At 40.2% G+C, this 19,660-nt stretch overlaps 1 protein-coding gene across 1 annotated transcript in view; it reads left to right on the top strand.

Moving 5' to 3' along the window:
• LOC109483879 (melatonin receptor type 1B-A-like) overlaps window positions 1-12,299 on the top strand; it is a 37,281-nt gene extending 24,982 nt beyond the window's left edge. The window contains exons 5-7 of the mRNA XM_019787022.1: window positions 6,668-6,803; window positions 11,144-11,232; window positions 12,146-12,299. Of these exons, the coding sequence (XP_019642581.1) occupies window positions 6,668-6,803; window positions 11,144-11,232; window positions 12,146-12,299 (379 nt within the window). The remainder of the gene's footprint in view (window positions 1-6,667; window positions 6,804-11,143; window positions 11,233-12,145) is intronic.
• The last annotated feature ends 7,361 nt before the right edge of the window (window positions 12,300-19,660 follow it).

Here is a 19,660-nt window from a genome sequence, read left to right as displayed (position 1 = left end):
CGACATGGGCTGCATGGATCAATGGAAGGACCCTGTGACACCTTCAGGTAAGGTTTGATACGACATGGGCTGCATGGATCAATGGAAGAACCCTGTGACACCTTCAGGTAAGGTTTGATACGACATGGGCTGCATGGATCAATGGAAGGACCCTGTGACACTTTCAGGTAAGGTTTGATACGACATGAGCTGCATGGATCAATGGAAGGACCCTGTGACACCTTCAGGTAAGGTGTGATAAGACATGGGCTCCATGCATCAATGGAAGGACCCTCTCACATCTTCAGGACCATGTCAACGACCCGACCTATATCTTCAGGGAAGGCTTAGTCCTAAGTGGCCTTATCCTTAAATCCTAGGCCTACGTGCAATTCGTTGCGTCAGCAATAGCTTAAATCTAAGCCTAGATCTAACATTCTAAAGGTTACATGTAAGTACCGGAAAAGACAGAAAGAAAGAAATTACCGGTATATCTGTGGCCCTGACGTCTTTTAAAAGTAGTTACACGTTCCTCAAGTGGCCTTATCCTTAACGCCTAGGCCTACGTGCAATTCGTTTTGGCCTCAGCTATAGCTTAAATCTAAGCCTAGATCTAACATTCTACAGGTTACATGTAAGTACTGCAAAAGACAGACAGAAAGAAATTACCGGTATATCTGCAGCCCTGTCGGCTTTTAAAAGCAGTAATATATATCTCGTGCCTTATACTTAGAGCCTAGGCCTAAGCGCAATTCGTTTTGGCCTCAGCTATAGCTTAAGTCTAAGCCTAGATCTAACATTCTAAAGGTTACATGCAAATACTGCACAAGACAGAAAGAAAGAATTACCGGTATATCTGTGGCCCTGTCGTCTTTTAAACGCTGTTATATGTATCTTAAGTCGCCTTATACTTACAGTCTAGGCCTAAGTGCAATTTGTTTTGGCCTCAGCTATAGCTTATGTTTAAGCCTAGATCTAACATTCTAAAGGTGACATGTAAGTACTGCAAATCAAAAAGACAGAAAGAAAGAAATTACCGGTATATCTGTGGCCCTGTCGTCTTTTAAACGCAGTTTCATATATCTCAAGCGGCCTTATACTTAAAGCCTAGACCTAAGTGCAATTCGTTTTGGCGTCAGCTATAACTTAAGTCTAAGCCTAAATCTAACAATATAAAGGTTACATGTAAGTACGGCAAAAGACAGAAAGAAAGAAACTGCCGGTATATCTGTGGCCCTGTCATCTTTTAAACGCAGATTCATATATCTCAAGCGGCCTTATACTTAAAGCCTAGGTCTAAGTGTAATTCGTTTTGGCCTCAGCTATAGCTTAAGTCTAAGCCTAGATCTAACAATGTAAAGATTACATGTAAGTACTGCAAAAGACAGAAAGAAAGAAACTGCCGGTATATCTGTGGCCATGTCGTCTTTTAAACGCAGTTTCATATATCTCAAGCAGCCTTATATTAAAGCCTAGACCTAAGTGCAATACGTTTTGGCCTCAGCTATAGCTTAAGTCTAAGCCTATAGATCTAACAATCTAAAGATTACATGTAAGTACTGCAAAACACAGAAAGAAAGAAACTGCCGGTATTACTGTGGCCATGTCGGCTCTTGAACGCATTTACATGTATCTAAAGTTGCTTTATACTTAAAGTCTAGGTCTAAGGGCAATTCGCTTTGGCGTTAGCTATAGCTTACGCCTAAGCCTAGATCTAACAATGTAAAGATTACATGTAAGTACTGCAAAAGAAACTACCGGTATACTCGTATCTGTGGCCCTGTCGGCTTTTAAAAGCAGTTACATGTATCTGAAGAACACTTTTGAACAATAATAATAATAATAACCTTTATTGTACATTCATGCCCTATCGGACTAAGTACAGGTGAACAGATGACAAGGTAATATACATGTTTGTAGTACAAACAGCTCTAAAACTACACTGATACAATGGTTCGGCTTCTTCTCGTTTCTTTGTGATGTTAAAAATATCATTTGAAATGGGTTTGTTTAATACAGAGTGATCAAAGCGCATAAGGAAGATAAATTTTTCAATATTAGGCAAGTATTGGAAGTATGGAAACGTGCTTGTAATATATCTTAAAAGATCATTTCTATCATTACTATAGGCTACGAGTTGCTTATCACGAAGGTCTTAAAATCCTACTGTCTCAGCCTAGGAGTACTAGTAACAGCGACCTATTTGTACAAACGCGTGTAGACACGTTTGATGCCAGGCGCCGGAAGTTCTTGTACTCCTTTGCTTCGCGTCTGTTATCGTCCGAGAACGCAATTGTCAAACTGCTGCTCCGCTCGGAGACCTTCTGCTCTAGTCCATTCTGGAGCCACTACTGTAGACTGGTCCGCCCACCGTAAGGGCTTGACAGTCTTTTATCTACAGTATTTGTACCCACCTAGATGTTTTATTTTAGATGTGTTTGTGTAATGTCGTGTGTATGTGCTATGGGCCATTAAGCCTGAAATAAGCAATAAATAAATAAATATATAAATAAATGGACCGAGCATTTCATCACAACGAGAACGTCTCTCCCCAGCTACACCCTGTTCCTGGTGATCGCTGGTATCGGCCTCCCCCTGGTGGTGGTGGTGTGCAGCTACAGTAAGATCTTCTACCACGTGCACCAGAGCAAGATGCGTGTGGCCGTGCACCTCGCCAGCCCTAAAGGGTAAGTTCGTTTTTATTGCCTTCACCTAGAAACTTTAAAACTTTATTCACACACCTTCTTGCAGACAATAAGTCTGAATTGGTAGGCATTTGCAATGAAATACATGTAGGTTAAAAACGCTAAGGAGTTAAAAATAGACAATCAATTAAATTCGGTTTAAAATCAATAAATATAAATGTGATAAAATTTGTATAGTCTTCTAAATATAATACAATTCATGAGGCCACGTCGGTAATTACAGATTGTCATTTAAAGTGTTTGTTCAGCAAGTTTGTCATGTAAGGTATCGCAGAGTTTTGTGGCGAGTTGTTCTACAGATGGGAGTGTCCAGTTTATTAGCGACACGTGTGTTTCTGCCGGATATCTGTTTACGGGGTGGGGGTAACCAGTCACTGAGTTGAGGAGTTTCTTGGCGAAGGTGAGGCATAGGTGAGTATACGTGAGTGCAACCCTGCCAAGGAGTCAAGGTTTAGCGTAGACAGTGCTGAAGTGTAGTCTGTGTATTGTGTGCCCAGGCCTATGATGATTCTGCATGTCCGTTTCTGTTGTCGTTCTTCTAGCCTTGCAGACTGTGTACAGGTCAGGGCCGGATGCCACATAGGTGCCGCTTTTTCCATATTGGGTCTGACGTACACGATGTAGACAGTTGTAAGGTCTTGTGTAGTGACTCCAAACCTCAATAAGGTTATGTTTTTGGTATCATTTGTTTGTTTGCATGGATGTAACAAATAAGTCAAGAATCTCTGGAGGAAAGGAGAAACTATGGAGGAAGGGTCTACATTTTGCACCGACTGGTGGTTTTCCTTGGTACCGCGTCAGAACTTCAGGTTTTGTGTTCTGGACATGCTAATTTTGTATGTATGAAATGCAAGAAAACATGCCAAACCTCACATTTTTAGAATATTTTTGTTTTGAGAAGTTGTAAAGAAAAGTTTAGGGAAGCGAAACCACTCTCTGAGTTTGTGATGTGTTTATTGCATACTGCGCTGTACTTCTTGCTGAGCCCTCTCCCACTGAGAGGACTTATCCTTTCATTGTGACAATTGTTCAGTTAAGTAATCCTGTACGCTGAAAACACAACCTGTTTTCCTCATTCTAAAGGTCATTCAGTAGCAGTAGTATAGTATCAGTTTCCTGTGTTGACATAGGGAATGTGTCAACAGGAAATGTCATGTTCTGGACATGCTAGTCTTGTATGTATCAAATTCACACAAGAAAACATGCCAAACCTCACATGTTTTTAGAATACTTTGGAAAAGTTGTAAAGACATTTAGGGAAGCGAAACAACGTCTTGCTAAGCCCTCTCCCACTGAGAGGACTTATCCTTTCATTGTGACAATTGTTCAGTTAAGTAATCCTGTACGCTGAAAACGCAACCTGTTTTCCTCATTCTAAAGGTCATTCAGTAGCAGTTTCTTGTTTCCTGCTGACAAAGGGAATGTGTGTCAACAGGAAATGTCACTGGGCTTGCACTCAGACCCCCTCAGCTTGCTGATCCGTAGGAATTTACCCACACCCACTACCCACACAATAGTATGCTTACTCCACCTTTTAAAAGATTTGTAGGCAGTTCGCTTCACATCTAAGCTTAAAGCTTTAGGCATCACTAATGGGACCACAGGTGGTGGAAACTTGTTTGACATTTAGATAGTTATTAATTATATAGCTTCTTTATACAAAAACAAAATATCCCTTACATCTCTCTCAGCACTTACGCAACAGCTGCCTTCGTTATAACTGCATGTATCTACGAATAAAAAACAACAACTCAACCTGAGATTGTGTGGCGCAACGGCAGCGTTCGCGACTCGGAATCAAGAGGTCCCGGGTTCGAGCCCTGACATGCCACCGATCTTGTGCCCTTGGGAAAGGCACTTAACACGACTTTCCCCACTAGACTCAAGTGAAAATGAGTATTGTCTGTCCAGTTTTCGTTTCTATGTGCGGGACACAACACCAGCAACAGCTGCCTGTGTTCCGCGTGTATTGCACCGTTGCAATTTCAATAAATCAAATCAAATCAACCTTCGTGGAGTAAAAAACAATTTCCGGGGGATCTTTACCTTTACTCAGGCATTACAAATTTAGACTTAAAAGGAAGTCAAATAATCCAGCTCTGTGACGCAGGTTTGATATTGACGTGTTTGGTAAAATCCGCTTGTAACCATTCTTAAATATCCCTGACAACTTGTATCCTTTAAGGCATGCCCTAAGTGGCCTTATCCTTAAAGTTTAGGCCTAAGTGCAATTCGTTTTGGCCTCAGCTATAGCTTAAGTCTAACCTTTTAAGGCATGTAGCCTTAGCTAGGACATCTTACCTTAGTATACGATCATGGCTAAGGCAGCTCTTCTTAGCATGTGGCCTTAGCTTTAAGGACAACTTCATGCAGATACGGGGTGGTTTTGATAAGTGGTTCCAGATGTTTTTGCCCATGCTTAAGAGATGCCAAGTTTTTTTGGAAGATGTTCGTAGCCAAAACGCATTCTTCTGTACGTCGCATTTCTGTGTAATTTCGCATGTGGTGTGGCATTATGTCCGGGATGATGCACGTATTTTTATTTTTACCGTAGCTGTTTTGATATCGAAGTAAATGCATATTTTAAAAACATCCCTACTTTTACAATCCTGTGGAATAGGCCGTAGGTTTATGCAGTTGTCTGGTAGCAGAGGTTCTCTAAGCAGATATCCCGGGTATCTGACCGGCGGTAGTGACACTCGCTGCAACTGTTGCTGGAATTTGGCCTGTTACAGTCGCGCTTAATAAGTAACAGGCACGGTAAGACGGTGGGGCTGACTTTGTTACTAGTGACACGACCATGATAGTCCGATCTTTATGTGAATGCAATGATTGTGTGTGTGTAATTAAAATGAACTTCGAACTTGAAGCACAGTATCTTTATACGCCCTGGGAGCAGGAATGGATTTAGGTCTTTTTATGTTTTATGCTTGTGACGCGCCCTCATTGTATTAACCGTTGCCTAATCATAATGTCTGCACAGTAGGTCTAGCCTGGTATCCAGTCTGATCGTGATTGTGGGTATTGGGGTGTTCAGGCAGGTTGTGTCTTCGGGGGCTCTAAGAGCTTCCCCCGCCCAGTGCAACAGACCGTCCCGGTAGGAGTGTTACGCAAATCAGAGACAGTATGCTTGGGGATTTGGTTTCCCCCAACACGATAGGAGGGCTAATTAATCTCTCGTGAAATACACACCGGGAAACCTATGTGAGGCGGGCGGGCCAGAGCTCTTACGGCCCCGAGCTTTTACGGCCCCGACCACGATCAGACTGGATACCATGTTACAGTAGGTCTGGCGTTGACGCTTGTTTTTGTTGAAATATATAAAACTTCACGGAGGATTGTCACCTATGGCTTCTTGCTTAGTATTTTAGCTACTCAGTCATTTTTTCTGTACCTTATATTCCTGTATACGTATGTATGTCATATGGGCCAAGTGCCTGAAATAAAGTTTAAATAAATAAAAAATAAGAAAAGTAAACGTTGTTCGATACTTTCAGTACCAATGTCAGTGACTTGTTGATGTGTCTTCTAGATCTTACCACATGAAGGTTTTAATGTGACCTGATGATTCCTTCAGAACAGCTAAAATTATCTTCACAGATTATAAGTTATTAGGCTCAGCTATCATAATATGATTTATTATCACACAGCTATTAATATTTGATTGAGATGGAGGGAACAGGTTGACCTGGTGGGCTCTACTCACTCCGTGCAAGAGGACTGAGTGAATGAATGAGTGAGTGGGTGAGTGATTGGATGAGTGGGTGAGTGAGTGAGTGAGTGAGTGAGTGAGTGAGTGAGTGAGTGAGTGGGTGAGTGAGTGAGTGAGTGAGTGAGTGAGTGTGTGTGAGTGAGTGAGTGAGTGAGTGTGTGAGTGAGTGAGTGAAGGAGGGAGAGAGTGAGTATTAGTATTTATATTGATTAACCCCTGGGAATGATGATTTTTTTTACTCATAATGAAAATGAATTTCCATATAAACCAGGAACATGAACAACAATGTGAACTACGAAGAGATCCGCCTGATCAAGACCTTACTGGTGGTGTGTGTGGTGTTCTACTTGTGCTGGCTCCCCCACGCTGTAGTGGCCCTGGCCGACTTTGATGACCACTGGCCGCAGGTAAGGAACAGTCAACTAACAATGTAGGGGGGTACATGTAGTAATAAAAACAGACAATACAAGCATAAGACATAATAATTGCTCCCAGGTACGGAAGTATTGTGTTGGGTGACTGAGTTGTGGGTTTGTGTATCTGTTTGTCCGGGGAGGTTGACAGCACATGGGTGTGTGTGTGGGGGGGGGGGGATTGACAGACAGAATGACAGCTCAAAAGGTCAGGTTCAGGAAATGGCACGAAGGTTTTAGAATCTGGCCATTAGCCAGTGGTTGACCTGGGGGAATTCAGGAAGTCGAGTCTGCAATCTCTGATTAGTTTATGAAAAATTTAAACTGTTCTCCAACTCATAAATTTCACTCACCAGAATCACTCAGTCTTCCTGTATGTGTCAATATCATAAAGACTGCTGCCTTATTCAGAATATTTCCAGTTTTGCTGCTCTGAATCGCATTGGATGCCTTTAAAATCATTGCACTGTCTCCATATCCATAGACAGAAAACAAAATACAAAGGGGAGATAGTTAAAGGAAGTCTGGCCCTTCGAACCTTTGGAAAGAGAAAAAAAGGAGTAATTTAGCTGCCTCGGTCATATAAAGCCTGTTTTCAACCTTATCCCAAGAGCTCAGCTTTCTTATGATGTTTTCGGGATGAAAATGTCACAGAAGCCCCTGATCAAATCCCAGAAATCGTTTATCAATCCTATTTCCTTAATGCAGCCTCCCCCAGAGATCACAGCAAAGATTTACACACGATGAGATGTGGGGCAGGAAGGGCCCTGATGTTGATCCACTTTGTTTGATTTCTCTCATGGGCTTACAATGTAGCTCCTAACGCCACACCGACTTAATTTTAATGGATTGCATCCTCTGAAGACCCCCAAACTAGTGCGCGCGGGCGAATAAAAATTATTAATCGCACTGTACGTATGTACTGAGTTCTTGGGACGTGGAGCTTCGGTAGCCTGGGTTCCCGTATTCTTGCTAACTACCATGGACTACCCAGGGATAGAGCCAGACCAGAGCCTCGGAGGACGTGATCCTTTTTTTTGGAGAACAGGCGAAAATCAATGCGCGCGTGGATGTCATCCATAAAATTAAGTCGGTGTGGCCTTACTGAGATGTTCTATTCAGATTGTTACCTGCTGGGTAATGATTTGCCATTTGGTAAACTTTGATGGAACTTTTTGCAGTTAATTGTTTTGCCACGAAATGTGAGACTTGCCACTTTCATCCCATTGAGACCCACCACTTTCTAAATGTCCCTCGTATAAGCGGGGCTGTTTAAAAAGGAATTTAGCTGCCAGACCCTTGGAGACATGCCAGTGTTTTTGCAAAGATGAACCTTACTCTGGGGTCGTGTGGCGTAGCGGCAGCGCGCTCGACTCGGAAGCAAGAGGTCCCGGGTTCGAGTCCTGACATGCCACCGATCTTGTGCCCTTGGGAAAGGCACTTTACACGGCTTTCCTCACTTAACCCAAGTGGAAATGAGTATTGCCTTGTCCTTTATTCGTCCTCTGCGTTGGTGGCGGCATAAAATAAGTTGATATAACTTGAGTGTGCTGTCACCATGTCTAGTCATGAAATGTTTGAATAAAAACCGTACTCTAAGAGAACAAATCCCAGCTCCACTCGCTAATACGAAACAAAAATATACTCCAGACTCCCTAGAGAAATCATAACTAGGTCACATACAAATAACAAACATTGGAAGGCAAGGGAATATAAGATTACAAGACTCCTAGGTAAAGTGTAATCAGCCTTGAGACCATTTGAGGAGACACTGTAGTACATGTATACGGCATAATGAGTCATTAGGGTCAATTTGTTTCCTTCAAACATCGACATGCAACAGTCGTTCTAGATGATGTGGGAGATGGGTGTGAGAGCCCTCCATATCTATATGCAGACGACTCCACTCTCTACTGTGTAGTCAGAACTAACGATGACAGAGCCTCAGCAGCGGCGAGCCTGACCAGGGACTGGGAAACGATTAGGATCTGGGCAGAGAAATGTACTTAAAGTTACATTTGAACCAACCAAGTGTAAAACACAATGGCAATCTCTAGAAAAGGGTCTCGAACAAGGTCAGATGTTTTCTTTGGAAACACCAAATTGGCTGAGAAAGACGATATAGAAATCTTGGGAGTCATTATTGACAGCAAACTCAGCTGGACAAAACACACCTAATTGCCTAATTAAAATCTAGTTATTCTCTAATAACTACTGGTAATTAGTAGATATCAATTTGTGCAAACGTACGTTTGTAGCTTTGACCATTATGCACATGAAAATCATACTTTTATTTCAGTTACTTGTACCAACGTGCTTGGTACAAGTAACTGAAATATTATTAGCTTTAAAGATAATTATAGCTTTAAAGATAATTACATTTGGGGCAATAAAATGTGATGACGCCATCCATATGGTCCATAAAATCATATTCATAACCCTTTTGTACCCAGGTATCAATATTCAATACAACTACAGTTCTTTCTAAATTTCTGTGTGAGAAAACGATGGAAAGCTAAAATGCCAGATTAGCCAGGGAGGACACATTAAACAGTGCAGCCAGAGCTGGTCAGAAACTTGAAGCTTTGAGGCGAGTTGCCAACAAGCTCATTGCCAGGGGAAGAGCTGCAGTATACAAGGTACAAGTACGCAGTGTTATGGAGATGCTTCATTGTGCTGAATGAGTGCACCTGCCACCTCATTAGGACTCCTGGATTCTGCTCAAAGAAGGGCACTTAAAATCAACAAACGAACAATAAGCCAGGTTGACACTGAACATCCCATCTCTTCAGCACCGTCGCCAAGTGGCTGCTGCGACACTCAAAATGCACACCGACACATGCCCAGCAGGCTTGAAGACAATGCTCCCCAAGCCGTACACCTTCAGACTTACAACCAGAACTAGCCTTGCTATGCCATCCCACGCACTTGCACAACCGGTATCTAGAACCAGTTCCACCGGCCGGACCTTCATCCACACTGGAGTTCAGATCTGGAACCAACTCCCTGACACCATTGTGGGTAACATCAACGGCTTGCAGTCCTTCAAAGTCAGAATCCACCGACATATCCTTCATTGTAATTGAGAACACTTGGCAGCTGTGAGCCACTGCCCACTAAACAGTATTCTTACCATGTGTATGTACAATGAAGTGGGTATTGCTCACTATAGCACATTATACATGTGATTACATTGTATCTCCTCAGTACTGGGAGTGTTACCCAGTGGCCACCTAAATAAGTCTGCTACGACTAAAGACTAGCTATCAGAAAAAAGACCAATGCTTATAATTAGTGGGATGACTGGGTATAAAAAAACTTTGAGGAGGATGGTACCAGGCTACCATAAACATACATGAACAAATTTTAGGTACAGGTTCAGACCTGAAACTGTACCTGAACAAATTAACATGTTCTTCTAAACTCCTTCCATAATGACAAAAGCATGTCTGAATAAACTTCATGCCTTTGACAGTTAAGTGTAAGTTTGTGTTTATGGAGAATTCTTATACAAAGCATAGCTAAACCTAAGATATTACAGTTATCTATATATACCCTGCAACACAAACCTGACCAAAGTGACATCTAGAGGGAGTGTAACTAATATGCAGCAGATCTTTCAGGGTAGTTAACACTGTCAGTCTGTGACACAAACACATTGTCTTTACTTTGGGACCCATGGGGGACCAGCTATTTAGGTCACAAATAGGCAAATAATTAGTGTGAGATTATTTTAGGTACAGTACCGATACTGAGGTATTTTGGACCTACACAGCTCTACATGTATGCCCAATTCACGAGTTTCCCATCCCCAGAATACATTGCGAAAACAGGAAGGCATCGGAATGATCCTGTTGACGTTTAACAGCTTGTTTTTTGCGTGTTCTTTTAAGCATTGGGGCATTTATGCTCAACGTTAATAAAATTACTATGGGTTGAATCTGAAAATATAGAGAATGATTATTTTGGAATATGTGGTTTGTAACGTTATAGTGGTAACGCTATAACGTTACTGATGCTTTAACGTTACAAAACACATGTTCCATGTTACGTTAAAAAGAACACAAAAACTTCATTCTCTATTTGTTGTCAGATTCGACCCATAGTAATTTAATTAACGTTGAGCATAAAATGTCCCAACACCTCAACCACAGTGAAAAGCAAGCTGTAAATTAACGTCACCAGGGTCATTCCGATGCCTTCCTGTCCTATGCAAATGAGGATTAGACCCCTGTTTTCGCAATGTATTCTGGGAATGGAAACTCGCGAATGCTGACTGATAAGCTATGAGATGATGTTTCACCATGACTGCCATTGTTTCACCTGTTTTGCAGTCTGTTCACTTCCTGGCCACTGTGGCAGCCCACGGCTCCTCCAGCATCAACTGCCTTGTCTACGGCTTCATGAACAAGAAGTTCAAATCGTAAGGATGCCGGAAACCTTCTCAAGAAATTGGCTATAGATTGTACAGGGATTATTATTATATTAGTACATGGTTAAACTTTATCACAAAGAGTACACAGGGATCAAATTTTCTACGACCACTCTAACTTTAACTAATCTTGTGATTGATTTTATCATAATACTTCATACTCTACTATGTAAGTCTGCTTTTTGCTAATAAAGTCATTGTCATTGTCAACTTGCTTTCAAGAGAATTAATGACCAGTAACTTCCAAACATTAACTTTCGACTGTTATGGTTCCAGACACAGGACCTTTCTTCCATTGTACTATCAGGAAACGTACCAGGGAGTTTCTACAAGGATTTTTTGGCTTAAGATTGCTCAGACATGTGACTGTATTAAACCCGAAGTTGTGTAATAATATTTAAGGTTGTGTATAGGCATTCTGTTGTATGCATGTTTGTATTGTATTCTGTAGTCTGTACACTCATACCATTGATAGATTTCCTTTGTTACATGTATTGCCTGCTTTCCTTTACGTTGTGGACCAAGACTACACTTAATTGATAAACAAACTATCATGAAAGTTCATCTGCGTTGGTAGTTACATGTTTGAAGTTAAATTTAAAATTTTTGGTCCAACACAAAAATGTTCTCTCACCTAGAGCTTTCGACCAGTCACTCTGGTCTTCCTCAGTAGACTGACCCAGTGAAGCTTGTCACGTGGCTTCTTTGAAGTGTGACGTCAACACTGGGTCAAAGGTATCTGGCCACACTTCAAAGAAGCCACGTGACAAGCTTCACTGGGTCAGTCTACTGAGGAAGACCAGAGTGACTGGTCGAAAGCTCTAGGTGAGAGAACTTTTTTATGTTGGACCAAAAGTTTTAACTTTAAACATGATAAACAAACTATTGTGTCATATTTTTTCAGGGCCTTCCGCAAACTGTTGGGGATGAAGCCCCTGCCGAGCCATGCCTCATCGAAGAAGAAGGACACCCTGCCTCTGCCGCCCATCAGGGAAGACCCCGGAGCCATCCCCTCCTTCTCACAACAACGTTCTGCCAACGACTCCAGCAGACTGTGAATTAACCTTCTTCCTGCAGGTCTCCCGTGCTCTATGCAGAGCATAGGGGTTTGGTGCCTATGTCCATTTGATTTTCTGTAGCCCTTGGGCGACACACAGTTGTGCAGGGCACTACAGCAGGGGGCTGGTCCGCTGGTAGTGCTGTGTGTTTGACCTTCCCACACTCTTTCTCATATGTGCTGAGTGCGAAGCAGAGAAAGAAGTGTGCACCATTTTTAAAGTCTTTGGTATGACCCGGCCGGGATTTGAACTCACGACCTCCCGGTTACATAGAGAGCACTCTACCAATTCAGCTATTCTTCCTGCAGCCTGACCTCCTGACTAATACAAATGTGATGCCAAATGTCTACTTCAGCAGGGAAATGGTTAAAGGCATACAGTGCAATTTCAAGGCAGCAAAACTGAATTTTCTCGTCATTTGTTAAAATCAAATTTATTTGAATCAACATCCTATCCTGGTATACAGATATCTATGAGGTAAAAGTGTGATTTTGTTGAGGGACAGTGGTTGCTTGTTTTGTATGGTAGGCTGTTTCTAGCTATTTATGGGTGGTACCAAAAATAAAGATATACCTCACATAGCTTGTTTTGAGGCTGTTTCAAACACTTCAAGAATGAAATGATGACGGAATGTGCTAAGAAATGGCAGTAAATGTCATTACATCGGACATATTTCCTCATCCAGAGTATTTTTGGCGCCCCAAAATTGCATTAGATGACTTTAAGGCACAGTCGCATTCATTGTGCAATTTTTTCCAAGGATTTTTGGACCAAGGCCTTGACAGTGCCTAGCCATGGCCACTAGCATCCTTAGCTGGATCTACAACTACAATGTACAATAGGCAGAAGTACGTTCTTGTCATAGTACATTCTACAAGATATATTTGAAAGTAATAAAAGTGTACAGAGCCGGTCCTTTTTGATCAGCGAAGACATATAAAAACTGAAATACAAATATGAAAAATTCGACAAAATATATTTTGATGTCATCGCAGAAAAGAAGAATGCATTCATTTATAATATTGGCAGCCCAAAAGTAACAATGATCACCAATAATTTGTGACATAGGGCTGGAAGTAATAAAAAGTGCCACGAATCAATACAGAGGTTTAAAACCTAAAAAGACTGATTATAATATATGGATTTGCATACTCATGCACGTGGCTTCTTGTGTTGACGTCACACTTCAAAGAAGCCACGTGACAAGCCTCATTGGGTTAGTCTACCGAGGAAGACCAGAGTGACTGGTCGAAAGCTCTAGGTGAGAGAACGTTTTGTGTTGGAACAAACGTTTTAATTTTAAACATGTAACTACCAACACAACTGAACTTCATGAAGGTACTATATTTGTATAATGTAAAGTCTAAAGTCAAAGACATACAGAGTCTATGGATCTATCAATGAAACAGTGGTTAAAGAATAGTCCCATGTTTGTGATGATATTAAAGTGCCACTGGGTTTGGTGATTTTAGTAGAAATGGAAGTTTTCTAGATAGTGATAGCTCAGGGAGGACGTAGTATCCAAGACTATTCCAAAAACTTACATCTTTTTTGGCGACGCCTTTGGGGCGGAGGTATTTGTGTAAGAATTAAAAAATTGCACGAATGCATTCCCCAGGGAATTGGTTTTGAGGTAACTTTAGGCCATGTGGTTTTTGGACCAAGCAGGTAACTTACACCGGGTGCCCACGTGCACCCATCCAGCTGCCTGGCATGATTAATTACTGGTCATCTGTCTTCTCCCCACACCATGGACAGAGAGCACAGCTGCCTTTGGTCAAAGACCACTTGAATCTGAAATTCCCTCCCCAAGAACATGTAGGCGGTGGGGGGGGGGTATATTCTTCGGTGATCATATCCATAATATATCCAAGGGTTAAAATAATAGATTTTATGTAACATTACAGGGTGATATTGAAGAAAAATATTTTTGACATGTGAAACGTATTAAGTGAATAAAACATCCATGGAAATCAGCTGATTGGGATAACAATTTTTCCATGATCTAATTTTTAATACCACCAAAATCTTTAACTTATGTGTAATATACAGAATTCTGCAATCATTGCATTTGTTAACCATACTTTTGATTGTTGCTTGTCAAAGGCCCAGAGGATTTTGCTTAGGCCATTTTGCGTACATTTAAACACTTCATGACTTTCAATAGAAACTGATATAATAACGGTGACAATCATGTGAAAAGAGTCCTCTTCTCTTTCTCCAACTAGTCACTTTTGCAGGTTTGCCTGTATTGCGTAGACTAGGAGTAACATAACACACCACACCACCTTTAAACAAGGATATTTCTTATCCAGTACCAACATGATGGAACTAATTGTGTGGATTATGATTATTTAGCCTAATGTCTTGTTGAGTAACGTTATATATCTGTTATCTTTGTGGTGAAAAATGGCGGATTCTTATATATGAATATTGTCTCTACCAGACTAACTACGCTGGATATATATAAGAGAATAATTGCCAGGGGAGTTTAGATTGTATGTTTGATTAGCCGCGCCTTTGGAGGGAAAGAAACTACCTCCCCGAAGCCGGACTCTCTTGGCCAATTTTACTCTCTTTTTTTTTTCAGAATTCTACGATCCGTATTCCCGTAGAAAGGCCTGGTGGAGGCTAGAATATTGACGTCTTCTCAATGATTGAGGAGGGATATTGAGCTAGTATTGTTTCTATGTCATCAGTTCAAGTTTTAGTGAAGTGCGACAATTGATGTCATTATACAGTATTAATATTCGTATAAATATTATATTGCATGTATGTCTATTATAGTTACCGGAGATTATCTATAACTTATGATAAACGTAACTGTTTTAATGTTTGATATCATCATAAGGCCTAACAAACTCAATATTTTAAATCCTATTGGCATCCTCTGATGATTCTAAATTTCTTAGAATGGCTTTGACGGTCAATTTTTTTAACGGAGTGGTTCAATGCAAGGCCTATATTCTTTTCCAAGGGGAGGTCAAAATTATTGTACACATGTACCTGTGAAATGTTTGTACAGTGCCACCTTATCAATATTAGATCAGTATGTTTGAAAAGTGAAGATATTCATAAGACATTTCTGTGTTCAGATTATATTGGATGTATGACCATAAATGGTTTTATGTTTTATCAGTAGTGTCATGGAACCTTTCATTATGGACTTGTATGTAAAAAAAGTTTGTATTACTAGTATTTCATTTGTGTAAAATAGCACAATTTCTGAGTTTATTATATATTATCATATATTATGAAACGTTTCTGAAACACAGGACAATTAGATTTCCGTACTTGTAAAAAATATCTCCAACAACTTCACCTGAAACTTGTTTATTGTGTACTACACGTGTGAAACAGAAATCCTAGCCTCTTATCATTGTTTGTTTCACTTATAGGTGTCAATAAATTTTCAGTGAAAATCATCAGTTCCAGTGTTGGGTGTTTAATTGATGAATTACCAGTGTAGAGGTAACTCACACCGCACTAGTTCTTTATACGTCGATGAAGGTTAGACATCTAGGTAAAATGATACGCCAAAAAGCAGTTACTCAAGCAACTGGATATGATTTTGGAAACGGTCAGACATTTCAGCTAGTATCCACTACCTTTCGTCAGTGACTGAGAGACCAGAGGCGAAATGTAGGTTTATAAGTACAAGTACAAGTCGAAGTCGAAAAGGGAACAAAAGTCAGACAAGATAATGCAAATTAGTCAGAAAGCTCCTGTTATGCATCCAATCAATAGTTTGTACTTATAAACCTACATTTCTCCTCTGGTCTCTCAGTCACTGACGGAAGGTAGTGGATACTAGCTGAAACGTCTGACCGTTTCCAAAATCATATCCAGTTGCTTGAGTAACTGCTATTTGGCATAGTTCTTCATCCCTTTGCCACTGTACATTTAACAGTGGGGTTATCATACTGCATGATATATAGTATATAGTATAATCTTATCTCTCAATCTAGCACAGAATGAATGAATGAATGAATGAATGAATTTTTATTTACATGTCTTGCGACTTTTGTCGCCCAGCCCAAATGGGCTTATAAGACACCCAAACATAAACATGAACATAAACATAGGTACAGAAATCATAGAAACATAAATCCAAGTCCGAATCAAAAGGTCAGTCTAGAAACATGACACGAAATTAAAGAACTTGTATATAAAGAGGTTGTATATAACATAATCGGTACATAAGAGACAAAAGTGCACACAAATTGTAAAAGTACATAAACGCAACTCAGAAGTACATAAAGTCAAATGAACTTAAACATGTGATCGGGTCCTGGAAAGAGAAAACCAAAGGAGAAATCTTGTAAGTCAGTTGGAAGACAGTGAATAATTCCTCAGGCAAACCTAGGATGACAGTGCCACGTGACAGTGCAGTCTTAGTTCAGATCTTTGAGATTACAATAATTGACTTAGCCTTGGGCTGCTGAAGAACTAGAAACAATTCTCATGCATTTGTAAATCCACATTGAATTAACATCCGTGCCCTTTTTTTACCACAAAATGCAGAATCGGCATCTTTTTTTTATTCATATATCCAATAAATACATGTACATACACTGAACCATCCATTAAAGAATAATTCAAATCATAACAAATCCTTGATCAATACAATAATCATGACAATAATTTAAATCATAACAAATCCTTCATCATGACAATAACCATAACAATAACTCAAATCAAAACAAATCCTTGATCATAACAATTATCATAATTATCAAGTTATAGCAAATTATTGATGATAGCAACTGTCATAATAATAGTTCAAAGCAGAACAAACCCTTGATCATAACAATAATCATAACAATAATTCAAATCATAACAAATCCTTGATCATAACGATAATCATAACAATTCAAAACATAACAAATCAAGTAGGCATCTTAATGAATAACGATAGAAGAAGGTTGGATTATGTTATATCAATAACCAAGTCTGAAAACAGTGCATTGGTACATTGTCAACTCTAATACATTTCTACATTTCAATGTCAATTTTGACTACATTGTAATCACTCACATGGCAATATTCTCTCTACATAAAGCAAAGGCTGATAACATTAAGGATACCTACACTTATATACGGCATATGCACTGGGCATCACATACAAGTAAGTATACTTGCTGCAACTCAAATGACCATACATACTGGGTTATAAGATTTAAAACTGTATTATTTCCCAATTTACAACAATTATACATATGTATTATTGACACCCCCAATAAAAGTGGTCCTATTCCAATGTCACTTGATCTCCGCAGATCTATGATCATCAGCTTTGAGCCGTTACCGTAATTGTTGCACAGTGATATTGGTGAATGAGAAAAATATACATGTGGTTCAAAAGTCAGCATCTTCATTTATTTGGATGTCTTAAGAATGTCATAATCACACACTTTAATAAAGAAATATATTCTAACATTTCCATAAAGAAATCTATTCTAACAACAATACAAAAGAGGTCCTGATTTGAATGTTTGATAATGTTTAAATTCAATAGTGGAAAAATTGTGCTGTTAAGAGGACCATCCGGTCAATAGAGGGAAAATTCAGTGTACTATTGACAGGATCATCTGGACAATGTGCATTTTTCTACTATTCACAGGATCATCCTGTCAATAGCCCCAGCCTTTTCGAAATCAGGCGAAAATCAATGCGCGCGCTAATGTCATCCATTAGCGTAGCCTAATGAAAATATAATATCCCACAATGTATGTATTTAGTTTTCAGCATCATCTACACGTGTCAGTGGAGACCCCTGGCGGTCTAAAGTTTTTCTGCCCCTGCTGGATGCGATTTTTCATGCAATAGTTTTTTCAACCACAGGAATTCCGCACATTGCGCTATTCCGCACATGACAAGACTGATAAACAATTCAATGTCTTAATGTTCTTAATTAATAAGAGCCCCGCTGACCACATGTTGAATAATGGAAGGTTTTAATTGTACAGTTAACGATCTTACTTGTCAAAAGGACCCTGATACTGTTTTTTTATCATATATACATATATAACTTTATATGTCTATGCCAGAGTTTATTGTATCACGTAATTGCACACGCGGATTGACTTTTTGTAGGTCGGTGCTTCTGGGGTAGACACCCAGTAATGTTCCTCATACTAAATATTGCTATTATCTTTGTCTCTGTACTTTTTTGTTGTGTCAATAAAGAATCAACATATTATATTTAAGATTTTGTCCTTACCGGTTGACACTGGGTCCATGTACGGACTTGCAGAAAAATATGGCTGTAAAAATGATTTAGAAGACGGTAAATGAATACGAAATAGTTTTAAAATGTTTTAAAGCGTGACTATTAAAACGTTTTCTTCTATTTCATGGATAAGTGAAAGCATAGGTAAGGCCATTTAAAGTAAATGGAAAGTGTTCAGACAGAGATAATATTTTCCGACCTGTCCTCCGTCGTCCTGTCCATACGCCCTGACAGACGCGGTGTAGGATGAGTCCGGCTCCAGCGGGGAGTTGGTGTACTCCTGGTAATACACGTCATCAGATGTCAGAGCACGCCTCTTCCGGCCGGCCTGCTGAGGGATACAACTGGTCACTGTTTCATCTCCTACTGTCACTGTGGTGGAGTCACCTACTGTGTCCCTGGGGAACAGTGGAACACGGAACATGGTTTAATAGAACGGTTAGGTTAGGGCAGCGACCTTCTCCCTGCTAAAACTTTCGGCCTGCTCGGGGTTACAACTGGTCACTGCTCCATCTCCTACCGTCACTGTGGTGGAGGCACCTACTGTGTTCCTGGGGAACAGTGGAACACGGAACATGGTAAGAACGGTTATGTTAGGGCAGCGACCATCTTCCTTATACTCATGGCAATGACATAAGGCATTTGCTGAGATTAAACTCCTATGCCAAATGATATGAATCCCATATGGGTCCATAGGTACATAATTTTTGTTGTTCGTTAAAGTGAATGTTGTGTGAAATTATAGAAATACTTACGGTGTCAGAGCCATGGCAATGTACGCAAAGTTGGCGTTCCCAGAGTTCTTTGCTTCCTGTAGCGTCTTGTATGCGTGTAGCATCTCCGGGTCTGGTAGGTTATTTGTACTGCTGCTCTTCACCACAACCACGTGGTAACATCTGCAAAATATAAACCAGTGAGCTAGTACGCCTCACTCCGTCATTAGGCGTTTTAGAAATATTATTTTGAACGATCCCCCCTGTATAAATAGTGTCTAAAATGTAACAATTAGGGGATGCCATATTTGATGACAACTTTCATGATTTTTTTTCTTGTTTGATACACCAATTTTCTTCCTCATTTACATAGATGATTAATTAATATATCATGTCTTAACATCGTCAGTGAAGGC

Source organism: Branchiostoma belcheri, unplaced genomic scaffold, assembly GCF_001625305.1.
Source record: "Branchiostoma belcheri isolate BF01 breed outbred unplaced genomic scaffold, Haploidv18h27 scaffold67, whole genome shotgun sequence".
Lineage (NCBI taxonomy): Eukaryota > Metazoa > Chordata > Leptocardii > Amphioxiformes > Branchiostomatidae > Branchiostoma > Branchiostoma belcheri.
This window is presented reverse-complemented; position numbering and strand designations above follow the sequence as displayed.